The sequence below is a fragment of the Triticum urartu genome, chromosome 1A (assembly GCF_056163025.1).
Source record: "Triticum urartu cultivar PI428250 chromosome 1A, HENAU_Tu73, whole genome shotgun sequence".
In the NCBI taxonomy this organism is placed as follows: Eukaryota; Viridiplantae; Streptophyta; class Magnoliopsida; order Poales; family Poaceae; genus Triticum; species Triticum urartu.
This window is the reverse complement of record NC_141873.1, coordinates 375,100,553-375,114,218: the sequence shown is the minus strand read 5'-3', so window position 1 is coordinate 375,114,218 and position 13,666 is coordinate 375,100,553. Positions and strand designations below refer to the sequence as shown.

Genomic DNA, 13,666 nt, shown 5'->3' with positions numbered 1-13,666 from the left:
ACGAACGACGGTGCGAGGTGGAGGAGGACGACGATGAAGTGAAGCGAGTGGAAGGGAAGACTTCACCTTTTACCCCTAAGTTCCACGTTTGTGACAACAGCTACCTTATTTACTACAGGTTTGCTTAAAATGGGGTAAAATGTGGCATAAATTTGCTTTAATGGAGTGAAATGCGAAAAATCTGCTAAATGAGACATTGATGTCACAAATGTAAAACTTAGGGATACAAAGTGCAATTAACTCGACGTGGAAAATTGATTTCCACTGCAATGCCAAATAGAGCCTCGGTGTCTAAAATGCCCATTTGTAGTTTTGTAGGTTTGCAAGGTATTTTCGTTCACTTTTCTCAATCAATGGATTGTCTGTGATATTTCCGTGTCATTTAAACATGCATTGTATGGCATAATGCTTAAAATGTGTAACTAGAAAGCATGCTAAGCCAGCTTGGAGTGGAAATTCCTGTGTCATTTTCCCCTCTTCTTTTATATGTCCAATATACAGAATATTATACTACATCACAAAGATTAGCAACGATCCAGCCCACCAATACCATGGTTGACTATCCCTTAATTTCATACACGCAAACATAATCCTGCCCCGATTTCTTTAGACAGACACTTCCTTCCCACGACCAATAAAATAAGGGAAACAAATCACTAATCCCTCCCTATGGCATGACCACTTTCCATGACCAAGGAAAACATACCATCCATTGCCCACATTGCCGCTTCTCCCCTCTGTGATCTGCCATTGTCGAGAGAGAGAAAAGGGAGACCTGCCAGAGCAGAGAGAAAGCTGATAGAGGGAACACTTAGAGAGAACACAAGAGCTTTTCTTCCTCCAATGCATATGGCAAGGACAAGCAGATCATTGGCTTAGGGATCAAATCAGCGGCACAAAAGGTACTAATTTGCTTCCCCTTCCCATTTGATTCCTTTGATTTGCATCCAGCAGCCAAGAAGAATGTGTGGTGGAATTACGAAAAGCCGTGCTTGTTTTCTTCCCATGCATCTAAAGAAGATTCAAAAGCAAAAGCATTTCATGCCTACTTTCTTGCGATCTGCATGGCATGCTCATCAGAAGTAGCCATCGTCTAAAAAGCAGCAAATCAAGATGTAAAAAACAAGAATGAATCGCTCAAATTTCGGGAAATGCGCTTAAATTTTGTGTTAACGCACAGGAGTTCAAATCTTGTCCTGTGCTCCCATTCCGATGGATTTGTCGCGCCATTCGCGAGAATTCACCGGGACCCTTTCCTTATAAAGCAGGTGTAGTACACGAAGGAAGGAAGGAAGGAAGCCAAGAACCAACCGCTGCCATGGCGGATAGCAGCAACAGCCCGTCGACCTCGGTGTCCGACGAGAGCTCCGAGGCGGAGGCGCAGTGCTGCTCGTCGTCGTCCACGGCGCCGAGCCTGCACGACACGGTGGACTTCAGCCGCACCGCCTCCGACGTGTCCACCTTCTCGGAGCGCAGCGTTGACCACAGCGGGCCCTTCGGGACGGCCGCCGTGTCCAAGCTCATCGGCGGCCGCGGCTCCCCCGCCGCCGCGCTCAGCCGGCTCAGCATGAAGCCCCGCGCCGACGTGCTCGACCGCCGCTCCGCCGAGGACGAGCTGGACCTGGTCAAGGAGCGGTTCTCCAAGCTGCTGCTGGGCGAGGACATGTCCGGCGGCGGCAAGGGCGTCTGCACCGCCGTCGCCATCTCCAACGCCATCACCAACCTCTACGCCACGGTCTTCGGGAACTGCCACAAGCTGGAGCCGCTGCCGGCGGGGAAGAAGGCCATGTGGAGGAGGGAGATGGACTGCCTCCTCGCCGTCTGCGACTACATCGTCGAGTTCTACCCCTCCACGCAGCCGCTCTCCGACGGCACCCGCGTCGAGGTCATGGCCACCAGGCCAAGATCCGACATCTACATCAACCTCCCCGCCCTCGAGAAGCTCGACGCCATGCTCATCGTAAGTAGTAGATGATCTTTCTTCCGACGACGAGGTGATGATCTTTCTTTGTTCTGAATTCTGACCAGTGCCAACGAAATGTGTCGTTGACATGCGCAGGAGATCATGGACAGCTTCCAGAAGGCGGAGTTCTGGTACGCGGACGCCGGGACGAGGTCGTTCGGGTCGGTGACCTCGTCGTCCTCGCCGTCGTCGTCGTTCCGGCGGTCTACGACGACGGCCCACCGGAACGAGGACAAGTGGTGGGTGCCGGTGCCGTGCGTCCCGGAGGGCGGGCTGTCCGTGAAGGCGCGCAAGGAGCTCCGGCAGAGGCGCGACTGCGCGAACCAGATCCACAAGGCGGCCGTGGCCATCAACAGCGGCGTGCTGAGCGACATGGAGGTGCCGGAGTCGTTCATGGCGCTGCTCCCGAAGAGCGGCAAGGCGAGCGTGGGGGACGCGGTGTACCGCGCCATGCACAGCTCCGACAAGTTCTCGCCGGACTATCTCCTGGACTGCGTGGACGTGTCGTCGGAGCACGAGGCGCTGGCGCTGGCCGACCGGGTGGAGGCGGCCATGTACGTGTGGCGGCGCAAGGCGACGGCGAGCCACGGCGTCGGGAGGTCGGCGCAGTGGAGCCGGGTCAAGGAGCTCGCCGCGGCCGCCGACGACGGCGGCGAGGGCGGCAAGAACGTGGCGCTGGCCGGCAGGGCCGAGAGCCTCCTCCTCTGCATCAAGCACCGCTTCCCCGGCCTCTCCCAGACCACCCTCGACACCAGCAAGATCCAGTTCAACAAGGTAGCCAATCAAATCAACAACAGCATCCCATATCTGCATCATCTGAATTTGACACCAAGATACATTTATCTGAACTTGAATGATCATCAGTTCATCACACACTTGAATCTTGATGAAGATGGAATGCTGTTTTCTGATGGGGTGAGATGGATGCTATTTCTTGTGTAGGATGTTGGGCAGGCGATCCTGGAGAGCTACTCGAGGGTGCTGGAGAGCCTGGCGTTCAACATCGTGTCGTGGACGGACGAGGTTCTTTTTGCCGACAAGGCTGCCAGGAAATGAACAGTGAGCGACGGACCAAACCTGACGGACGGATTCGTCGAGAGAACGAACGAACGAACGCTCTTACATAAGAGCAAAATGTACTTACTTTCGAGCCTTGTTCCCAGCTCTCTGTGATGGGAAACGGCGTAGGTTAGGATGATGATCTCACGGTAACTTTTGTACCGTGAGATTTCTACTACTGACGTAGTCAAGGATTTGCAAGGTTTATATATCTTGCAAAGAGAATATGCAGAGTTTGTCTGACCAACAGTGTGTGTCCTGTAAGATATTTTTTGGCTTTTTCATCTGATTTTCAGGTTGTGCCTGACCAACAAAACAGTGTGTGTGTTTTACCCCTTTCTTGCTCATCGATCTTGGTAAAGTTAAGGACCAAGTGCGATGCCTGGTAGCTAGGAATGTCAAAAAACTTGTTATATATCAGAGTTAGGACTGGGACATCCAACTTAACAAGAAATAAATAATCACATTCATTCATGACCGTCCAACTTGACTCTATAAACCTTAGAGAAAGTTGAATTTACTGCGACAATAACATTTGAAAGTTGGTGATCAAATGCACTGCACTTCATACACACACGACGTCTTATATTTTGAGACAGAGGAAGTAGTTGACATCTACTTTGAGTAACAGCAAATACAGGTAGAGCGCATGTTTATCCAAGGAAACAAGGAGTTGTCTAACTTAACTTAGAATACACTGATATTTCGGAAAATGAAGACCATGTAGTAGCATTTGATCTGTCATATATTATGGTAACTGTTACACATGTGTGATTCTTGAAAAACTATTACACATGTACACACAAACACAAAGAAAAGGAAAAAAAAAACAATATACATGTGTGATCACCTCTGATCACAATGTACAAGAGGAAAATCCGCAAAGCCTTTCAGACTGCTGTGCATTTTAGCTGTCCAAGAGGCATGGCTGTGACAGTTACCCAAACTTCATCTAGTCTAGACAAGCTGCACGGCTGGGAGGTTTGCAGGTCGAAACTTCCGCTGTCATGCATCAGAGAAGTTTCTTCCGCTGCAGTTATACACACTTCGACGAGCAAAACGCCGTCGAAGTTCACACTCTCATTACTTTACTCGAACGGGCCAAACAAAACAGCCCGTGTTATTCTGCCACGTAAAATGGTGTTATTGTCAGCATGAAAACCTCTACAGTTATACCTAGTGTATATACCCCTCACAAAGCACCACCGACAGGGGACCTGATCAGAGCTTCAAATCCACAAATCGAAAACAGCCTCATCGATAAGTTCCTCTAACACAAACTCCCATATCTCCACAACGATACCTTCAGTCTTCGACCGAATGTCCATCCATGTCCGAACTTCGAAATCCTTTTTTATTGTATGATCTAATGTACTTTGAAAACTATGTCGGAGGTAATCGTCAACATATTTGTCAACTTCTGCGACGAGGTCTTCTCCCATTGGAGGTGCCCGTATGTCGTGTTTGAGAAACGACAACCAAGAAGAGAGTCTAAAATATCTCTCCTGGATCTCTGTTAGAGCTTCGCAGATACAGTCAAACAGAATTTTCAGATCGTCTATTTGATCACCTTGATTCGGTAGTTCTTCCAACAGGCAAGGGCTGATTAATTCATCCTCCAGATACCATACCTCTAAATTCTGTTCAGCACATAATTCTGAGAGCTCCAAAACCAACTTTATATAATCTAACCGGACGCTCTTGTCCTCCCAAAAGACCTTTAGATCTGATTCGTTATCTGGGAAGTACAGGGCTCCACGCAATTCTTCATGCAGATCACCTGTATGTCACAAACGGGTTAAGTCATGCAGATCTATTTGAACAGATTATTTTTTTACTGGGAAAATGTAAAAAAAAAGGTTGCATCTATTTATGTAAATTGGGCTCACTCACATTGTTTAATGTTTTCGCATTCAGGATCTGCAACATCTTCATAGAATGAATCAAGAACAGATATAGGACTGGGCTGTTCTTGTTTGTCATGGCTTAACTCGGGGGAACAATCTGAGATAAATTTGGTTGATGCTCTTGGTTCAGGTGTTCCTGGTTCTTGCTGCTCCAATTCAACAATGCTTTCAGGATAGCTCAACAAGATTTGAACAGGTTCTTTTCCTTGCTCTGCTTCCTCTAACATATCCTATAAATGAAACATGCTGTGTTAACATATGATATCGCAACGAAAACATGAAATAGTGCTGGGAGCTTACTGGCCGCGGGCTATCTCTGCATAGTTCTTCTGGGATGCAGACGATTTCAGAACAGTCTATTTTGCCAATTCCTTCAATAGATATGGCGTCTGCTACATCAGTAACATCTCGTTGTCCTGCACAAGATTCTAGAGTTATTTCTGTTTGAAGATAAAAAAATGTACCACTCAGTTCACCCTGATGATTCATGCAACTATAGATGGTTACCTTCTTGTGGTTCTTCTTTCATGCTACATTTGTCCTGAGCAACCACCTGATCATCAACTGCTACACTAGTACAATGTGCAGTGCTGCTCCGAGAGTCGTCCCATGATTGACTCCTCTCTTGTGTGGATTCTTCACTGTCAACCATGGGTACAAGGCAAGAGTCTGTCTCTTCAGGTGAGAGATCAGTGCGGCGTTTTCCACTAGGGCTACTCCTAGGAGAAGACACATCGCAGTGAGGGAGCAAAAGCATTCCTTCCAAGGATTTTGAGGACTGGGCTGTTGGATGGTTGCCAGACACATTATTATCCTTTAGCATATCCGTTAAATGCTTCTTAGCCTCCTTGTAGAAGATAGAACCATCTTGTGGAGCTACTATACGCCCACTAATTTCAGTCTCGCTGCCATTTTGTTGCTTTTGCTTGCTGCTGGTTGAAGGTCTGGCGATGTCGTTCTTAAAACTTGATGCAGATTTGTCTGCCAAGCTCCCTTGCGTGTGATGCCCTGAACCCTTCTTAGTTGCAATCATGGAATGCCAACGTGAGACTCTTTGAAGGTCATCTGCAGGTGCTGCATTTCTTTCTCTTCTTGTCTCACCGGTCACAATTCTGAATCTCCTCCTAACTTCTTTGATTGAAAATTTCGAACTTTCCCTCCCACTGTACTCTGGAGTTTGAGAGGTACTAGGTTCCTGATGTAAATATCTTGCACTGCTTGTCACCGTCTGATCAATTCCTTTTCCTGGATTTGGCCTCAGAATAACTATTTTGCTAACAGGCTGAGATCCGTTGATTCCTTCTGGCAGCGTCTGCTTTATTTTTGACTTGTCTTTCCTCCAGAAGAACATATGTTTGCTCTCCTTAGCCTGTGCCAGTGCAGACAAGTCATGATTTGAGCCCCTTGTCTCTTCAACAAAATTAGTTTCTCCAAGATTTTTATTGGGCTCTAACTTGGTTGTCAATCTACTGTTTTGGTGGTTTCTGATATTGTCCAACATATGTGAATTAGGCTTCTGAAGCACCTTCAGGAAAAGTTCCTTGTTTGAACCCAGTATCTCCAGTGCATCCTTGAATTCCTTGGACTGAACTGTCCTGCTGCTAGAAATGCCATTACCACCCAGTAGCTTTTCTCCCTTGCTCTCTTGAGGTTGTTCACAATCAATATTGGATTGAAGATTGCTTAAGTCATTAAGCTTCTTATGGATTAGGGACTTCAGTGAAGGACACAATTCACTGCTACTCTTGCAATCATCATGTGGACATTCATTGTGGCACCTATAAATCTCACCTAAGAAGCTTGCCAAGACAGATTCGAGGTCATATTCACTGTGGTTCAAGCTCTTGGAACCCTCAGAATCCACTGATCCAGATAAACGAGACACGGAGATATCCATGCTGTCATTTAAAGTTCCTGTTGTGTTATTTGTATGCTCTGAATTTCTATCAAGAGATAGGTCATTTCCCAGATCAGCTAATCTTCTCTGAACCTCGTTGTTTGGAACTGTCCTCAAAAGATTCACACGCCCCAATTCATCCTCCATAAGTTTTTTGACGGTTGGTTGCTGCAAAGAGCCGTTTTCTATGTTCTGAAAAACAGAGGAAGTAAAATAGAACCGTTTTAGGAAAACCAATGTTTCTGTATGGATCCATGATACTTGCAGATTTGAAAAATAATGGTTTCATTCACACACGGTAGTCAATGAAATATGAAAGCGGATTTACTCCTGAGACCTTAATTTTCTTGGTTTCGTTAACTTACATCATCTTTTTCTATTTCCTCAAAATCCCTAGGCCTTTTCCCCAAGTCCCTTCCGTCTGAAAAAGAAATATAGTGTCCATCATCAGAATATTGTGCAATAGCATAACAAGTCAAGAGAAAATCCACGCTGCACATTCAATTGCCGAACTATCTTAAACATTCATCATTTACTAGTTCTAGATTGGGCATCAGATGCAGTGACCGATCTTCTTTAACTCAACCTAAAAGTAGGGCAAGGAATGACAAAACAAACTCATCCAGCCACAGAGGTTGCACTTCTAAACTGTAAGCATAATTATGTGAAACAAGCCAGTGAAAGCAACCGAGCAAGATGATCAACGAACTGACAGTATCAGCATCTCTTATGATTTTCTTATAACACTGCGCAAAATCGTTGTGTGGTTTTCGTATAAAACTAGTAACTTTACTGGATAAGCGACAGCACCTGAAATTCAAAAGCAACTTGAACCATCTGAATTTGGTAGCAGCAATGAGCCTGTGATGAGTAAAAGAGATGATTTTATTTTCACCTGTGATCTCCCGGAGCTTATGTCTCCCGCCGGCCTGCTTCGCGTCCATCAAGAATCTGGGGTCGCGGCGAAAATAGACCATGCGCATTAGGCCCCAGACGCAGCCGACATTGGTATCGTCTTGCGCCGCGGACCGCCTGTTGCTTCGCTTCCCCATTTTGGAACAATCTGTTGTTTCTTGTGTCTTGTACTGTTTCGTACAGTTAATAATCTCTTGGGTCACTGCACGTAGGTAGATCAACACAAGTTAGCAGCCGGATTTTCAATGGGGAAGGAATGATATCTCTCTGAACTCTGAAGACAAGATGAGTAGAACTGGGACTGTTCGGCCGCAAAACAAGGGAGATTGGCAGATATCTGATGAACCCAATAATCAATCAAACTAGTACAGTGAGTAAATCTTAACGAAGCAAATGGAAGTTCCTGATAAAAAAGCCACTTTGATGAACAAATCCAGCTAATTAGCAGCTACTCAACAAGAGTATACTATCTGACAAGCTCCTATCTTAGTTGCAAGCATGAGAACTCACCAGACTGTGAATTGGTTAAAACTTAAAACAAGAGGGGAAATGAACCCGAACAACCAAAACGAATCCCCACCAACAGAAAACGCCGCAGATCCCAACCAACGAACACACCCACCCACCCATCCGTCCAAGAGAGATCACGGGGAACCTACCTGACGAATGAATCACAGATCACGACCGGGTGGAAGCCTCAGCAGCCGGCCGCTTTCCCCTTCTCTCTCCGGCCTCTTCTCTCCAGTCTCCTCCCGCATAGAAAGAAAAGAAAGAAAAACAGCCACCTGGAGAATCGATCCTCACAGCGTCGCCCGGGTCTGGGTCGGCCCTGCGCTGTCGCCCATCCTCTGGCTTTGGGCGGGCGGGGAAGAAAGGAATCGGCGGAGGCTGCTTTGCTCTTGTTTTCTTTTCTTTTCTTTTTCCGTGGAGCGGGAATCAGCTCGCCCAACCCAAGCTACCCCTGGTGAGGGTGGTCAGCGTCGGCTCCGTCGCTCTGGTTGCTTCCTTGGTGGAAAGGAAAAGAATGGAGTGGAACGGGACGGTGTGGATGGGAGGGAGCGCACCGGGCGGGGGGCGGGGCTACGGCACGGTAGCAGGCCGCCCACCACATGCCACTTTCGGCGAGTGCGCCAGCATTTTCTCCCTCGGAGAAAAAGCGGAGTGGAGGTAGGCGACGCCCGCAAGCAAGCTGGAGGCGCTCTGATCTGGTAGCTCGCATCTCTCTCCACTGCACTAGTAGTATTATTTGAGTAGCACTAGTATATGAGGTACTAGTAGAGTATTGGACAGAGTGGTCTTAAAAAAGAGGGGATTGTACAGGGTGCATTAACCAAGAAGGCGATTTTCGACCTGGAAATTAATCCAAAATATACAAACGGAGTAAACATGTGCTTGCAACCCAACCCAACCCAACCCGACCACACGCGTGAGGGATACCGTCATGGTTATCGGATAACGATGCCGACGGTGATGGTTTGTTACCTATCAGCTGTCTCAGGCCGCCGGCTTTTTATTCCCCGGAAAGAAAAGAGGTGCTGCCCCACTCCAATCCTCACCAGCAGTTGTGTAGTTTATGCACAGACCATTTAAACACTGTTTCTTTGTTTTGCCGGCGCTATTAGCAATCAATCAAACTGCTGGTCAGTCATGTGGTGTGCTTCACTTTAGCCATCTTGTTACAATAATGTGTTTGCAGAATTTCTTTTGGAGCGTACGAGCTACAGGAATTGCCTCCAGAGTACTATCTTGACAAAATTCATTTTGAATAATACCCCATCTGCCCTATAATGTAAGACTTTTTTGGCATTGATGTGGTGCCAAAAAATGTCTTACATCATGGAAAGGAGGGAGTACCGCTTTGGCATGTTCAAATCTTAAGTTGATGACTTTATATGGTGAGGCAGGATGTATCGGGGTTTAGGGTTGTATGGAACATGTTTGGTTTGATGAGATTCCATGGAATTCTTTAAGGAATGCTTGTTTGGTTTCGTAGGATTGTAAACCGTAGGAAATACTCATGTGATCATTTTGCATGCAATTTTAGAGAAAATATTTATTAAGGTGAACCTCATGAATTTTTCTATGATAATTATACCATGCACCTGACAATGTATCAAAACTCCTGCATTTTTCTACAATGCAACCAAACGGTTTCTATTATGAATTCTTGTAGGTTTCAACATCTCACGCTATTCCGAACATGCTTTGGGAATCATGAGAACCAACTAGACCCATAAGAGAGAGAATTTAAGAACGCTCTTCAGAGGCGTTTCGACTGGGAAGATGCTTAAGGCTGTACAAACGTTTTGCGTTGTCAATCGGGGAGTTGCGACAATATTATCTCAGCGAGTGAGGCCGCAATATATGGTGACTTCGTTTTGTTGTTACTCCTTGAGTATCGGTTCTAGAGTTTGGTGAACTCTAGACCTAATTTTGATTAGTTATTTTGTTTTCATGTTGAAGCCGTTGCCTTGAAAACGGATCAAACTTGCTTTACATTGGCAAAAATCCATGTTGAAGGTAGGATGTCGCGACGCCGATGTTCAGATGCCTTTCTCTTCCTGGAAGCGTGGTTTTGGAGAACCTTCCGCCAACAAGGGTGATTGATGTTGGGGTTTTGCTATTGTGTCTTGTTGATTGCTTCGGCATACATGTTGAGGTCATGCCATTTTGTTTTTCTTGTTTTTTGTGATTGTTGGTTGTGTGCATCCTCGTTATATCGATAAGCTCTTGGTATCGTATTATTGCAAAGACTAGTTATGTTTCACATCAACTTGATCTTAGTCTATTGTCCATAATTTACATGTAAATAGAAGAACAACATGCCCAGTTAAGCCCTAGAAAGCTAGCATTACTGGACCATAGCTTGGGAATAGTCCCTTTGTTCACAAATATAAGATGTTCTACCCGCAAAAAATAAAATAAAATATAAGATGTCCTAAAAATTAAATCAAATCTATATGAATATGCTTTACCGTGTTTTTTCACTCATTTCAGTTCGCGTGTAGTCCATTTAAAAAATATCCAAAACATTTTATATTTATGAACTACTTTGTTTAAAAAAAATGAACTTAGGGCCTGTTCGGGTCAAAGGAAGGGAAAACATAGTATTGGAGATAAACGCTGGAAATGGAGAGGAATGCAGCTGCAAAGCATAGGAAAGAAAACTGAAGCACCTGCATGCAGAGTTGGTGTTTGAGACAGAGGAAAAGTGACCATAGGAAATCAATCGATGTGGGTCCCCGTCAGTATATTTTAAATATTAAAAAAGATCAACCACAGTTCAATTCCTGTGCGTGTGGGACCAAATTGTACACAGATCAAATACAGTGTGGGTCCGGTTGCATGCCTTGTCGCAGCTTTTCTCTTCCATTCCTCGGGCATACGCGTAAACAAGCGCTTTGGGTAGATTCTATTTTTCCTCTGAAAACGCTGGTTTATGGGACTTTCCACCGGATTGGAAAGGACGCGTTCCTTTGTACCGAACGGGGTTTCCTGTGGCGATTTCATAGAAATAAGTTTTCAGTGGTTTTTCTTCGGTTTTCCTACGTACCGAACAGGGCCTTATTGGGTATGTCCCAAGGCCAGTTGATCCTATCACACGGGGCAGCTCATCCTCCTTTGCAGAACAGAAATAAAAAACAGCGCTCATTTCCCAAGAATCAATATGCGGTTTGTTATTCAACTGGCACTGGCTAGAGACAGGAGGTAGTGGTTGAGATGGGATCTATCCGGGTGGGGGCCTGGCAAGCAGTGAACTTTACACCTGCAGTCTGATTCAGAAAAGAGCCAGGCCCAGCTGCCAGTAGGCAGTAGCGGAGGAACGCACAGACCCACTGTTGCAACAGGGAGGGGGTCGTTAGGTCTAGGGCAGGGACTTGACACTTGGTTAGTTTCCTTCCCCTAATGCTACCTTGCGTTGCACGACAGCGAGAGTGACGAGAGCCCTAAACCCACTTGATCAGCGAGAGTGCTGAGTCAGATGGCAACCTTTTGGCCTCGCCTCGCCGTGTTCCGTTTGGTTTGCCTTGCCTTGCGCGATGTCATCGTCCGATCCCGAGTGGTGTCTCTTTGAAGACGCCATGTTCGCCATCCTGTCCTGAAATGGACATTTTCGTGGATGGAATGGATCTCACGGTTTTCCACTGGAATAACATGGTATTCTCCGGTGGAAGTGCAACCATCAGCTGTAAAATCGTGTGATTCTTTTTTCTTTGGCGGGTGAAAAGGGATTTCTACAAAGGTCGGCCACATCACCTGGCATTGGCCTAGGTAGTACTACCACTGTGGGAGTACTGTACTGTCCCCGTGTACGTACAGGTACAGCTGAGCCGCTTGGGATGGGATGGATATTATTCCCGATCTGCACCTACCCAAATCGGGCAACCTATTTCAGCCCTTTATGTCACTGGATGGATCGGACTCAGATCTAGTACTAGAGGTGGCGGAAGTGGAGTGCATACATTTTTTTTTTCTTGACATGTTGTTGGGTAGGATCTTAACTGCACCTGTCTCTTCCGGATGTTTAAATTGGATCTTTGGAACGCAGACGCACATACTGCTCAGTCGTCAAGTCTGGTAGGATCTTGAAACCAAAAAAATCAGAGATTGGTGCATACTGCTCAGTCGTCGAGTTGGGTAGGATCTTCAAACTAACAAAGCGGTACCTAGCGAACCAACCTCTGATTGAGATAGTTAGGTGGACAGTGATATTCCCAACCCACCAGGGTTCAAATCCTGTTGCTCGCATTTATCCTGTATTTATTTCATGAATTCCGACGATACGCTTTTAGTGGAAGAGGACGTTCCCGTCGACTACGAGACGTCTATGGTGACTTTGATAAATCTCAAGATGATATGCCGGCTCAATCTTTCGGATGTGCTCATAAGAATAAGATGTGCGTGTGTGCGTTTATAGAGATGAGTGTATGCACGTTTATATGAACGTTTGCGTCTGTACTGTGTTCAAAAAAAGGATACGTGGCAGACAAAGCAAAATGCAGCGCGTAATGTTGGTGTTCAGCCAGGCGTCGGTGGACCCTGCACTGGCTAACACCGAGCTAGATGGTGGAGTAGTACGACAAGCGCGTTTGCAGTGCACGTAGGCAAAAGTCGCTGTCGATTCGGTAAGCATTTGGCATGATGGTGATGATGATGATGATGGCCGTGTACTACGTGCTAGCTACGTCGCCTCCCGTGATGAACGTACGGTCCAGATGGATATTGCCCTCCTGGTATCGATGCAAACAACTACTCGCTCTGTTTCTAAATATAAGTCTTTGTAAAGATTTCATTATATATCATATATGGATGTATGTAGATGCATTTTAGAGTGTAGATTCGCTCATTTTGCTTCATATGTGCTCCCTTCGTCCCTAAATACTTGTCTTTCTAGGCATTTCAACAAGTGACTACATACGGAGCAAAATGAGTGAATCTATATTCTAAAATATGTCTACATACATTTGTATGTAGTAGTCATTTGAAATGTCTAGAAAGACAAATATTTAGGAACGAAGGGAGTAGTTCATAATGGAATCTTTTCAAAGACTTATACTACTTCCTCCGTTCCGAATTATTTGTCGCGGATATGGATGTATCTAGGTGTATTTTAATTCTAGATACATCCATTTATGTGACGAGTAATTTAAAACGGAGGGAGTAGTATTTAGGAACAAAAGGAGTAACAGTCTATAGCATTTCCTCTTAGAACGCAGGGTGGGCACACGAACTGTGGACTCGTAGCGACCGTTTGTGATGCCAACCGCCAGGTCCGTCCAGCACAAACGTGACAGCCTAGCTATATGAAGGGGCAGTGATAAAGAGTGCCAGCCATTGTGCAACATTCGCCAGCTTGGTTTTTCGACAAGGTCGTGTTTCTCCTTGAGCTCTTTTATTACGGCAAGGAGCAGTACATCATACGAC

General features: G+C 45.9%; 2 protein-coding genes across 3 annotated transcripts; one reads left to right on the top strand and one right to left on the bottom strand.

The window, feature by feature from the left end:
- Positions 1-533: 533 nt before the first annotated feature.
- On the top strand, positions 534-3,338 carry LOC125512874 (rop guanine nucleotide exchange factor 3). Of its 2 annotated transcripts, none has more exons than XM_048677954.2 (4): positions 534-902; positions 1,269-1,960; positions 2,060-2,737; positions 2,906-3,338. In XM_048677954.2, exons 2-4 carry the CDS (start codon positions 1,319-1,321, stop codon positions 3,017-3,019), a joined length of 1,434 nt encoding a protein of 477 aa, XP_048533911.2. In that variant the 5' UTR covers positions 534-902; positions 1,269-1,318; the 3' UTR covers positions 3,020-3,338. The 2 variants fall into 2 exon arrangements, with proteins under 2 accessions (XP_048533911.2, XP_048533904.2); XM_048677947.2 differs by having other exon boundaries at positions 1,266-1,960.
- Positions 3,339-3,746: 408 nt separating this feature from the next.
- Positions 3,747-8,964, bottom strand: LOC125512864 (uncharacterized). The gene is made up of 7 exons (XM_048677938.2): positions 8,401-8,964; positions 7,722-7,943; positions 7,192-7,247; positions 5,437-7,018; positions 5,230-5,345; positions 4,916-5,159; positions 3,747-4,802 (listed from the first exon to the last, which is right to left on the bottom strand). The coding sequence occupies exons 2-7, from the start codon at positions 7,876-7,878 to the stop codon at positions 4,252-4,254; spliced, it is 2,706 nt and encodes a 901-aa protein (XP_048533895.2). The 5' UTR covers positions 7,879-7,943; positions 8,401-8,964; the 3' UTR covers positions 3,747-4,251.
- Positions 8,965-13,666: the final 4,702 nt, after the last annotated feature.

Bases quoted from the DNA above. Each gene is read 5' to 3' on its own strand.
- LOC125512874 (XM_048677954.2), top strand. From the start codon at position 1,319: ATGGCGGATAGCAGCAACAGCCCGTCGACCTCGGTGTCCGACGAGAGC. The intron at 1,961-2,059 runs GTAAGTAGTAGA...TGACATGCGCAG, and splicing joins AGCTCGACGCCATGCTCATC to GAGATCATGGACAGCTTCCA. The intron at 2,738-2,905 runs GTAGCCAATCAA...TTTCTTGTGTAG, and splicing joins GCAAGATCCAGTTCAACAAG to GATGTTGGGCAGGCGATCCT.
- LOC125512864 (XM_048677938.2), bottom strand. From the start codon at position 7,878: ATGGGGAAGCGAAGCAACAGGCGGTCCGCGGCGCAAGACGATACCAAT. The intron at 5,346-5,436 runs GTAACCATCTAT...AATCTTGTGCAG, and splicing joins GAAAGAAGAACCACAAGAAG to GACAACGAGATGTTACTGAT. The intron at 4,803-4,915 runs GTGAGTGAGCCC...TGTGACATACAG, and splicing joins ATGCGAAAACATTAAACAAT to GTGATCTGCATGAAGAATTG.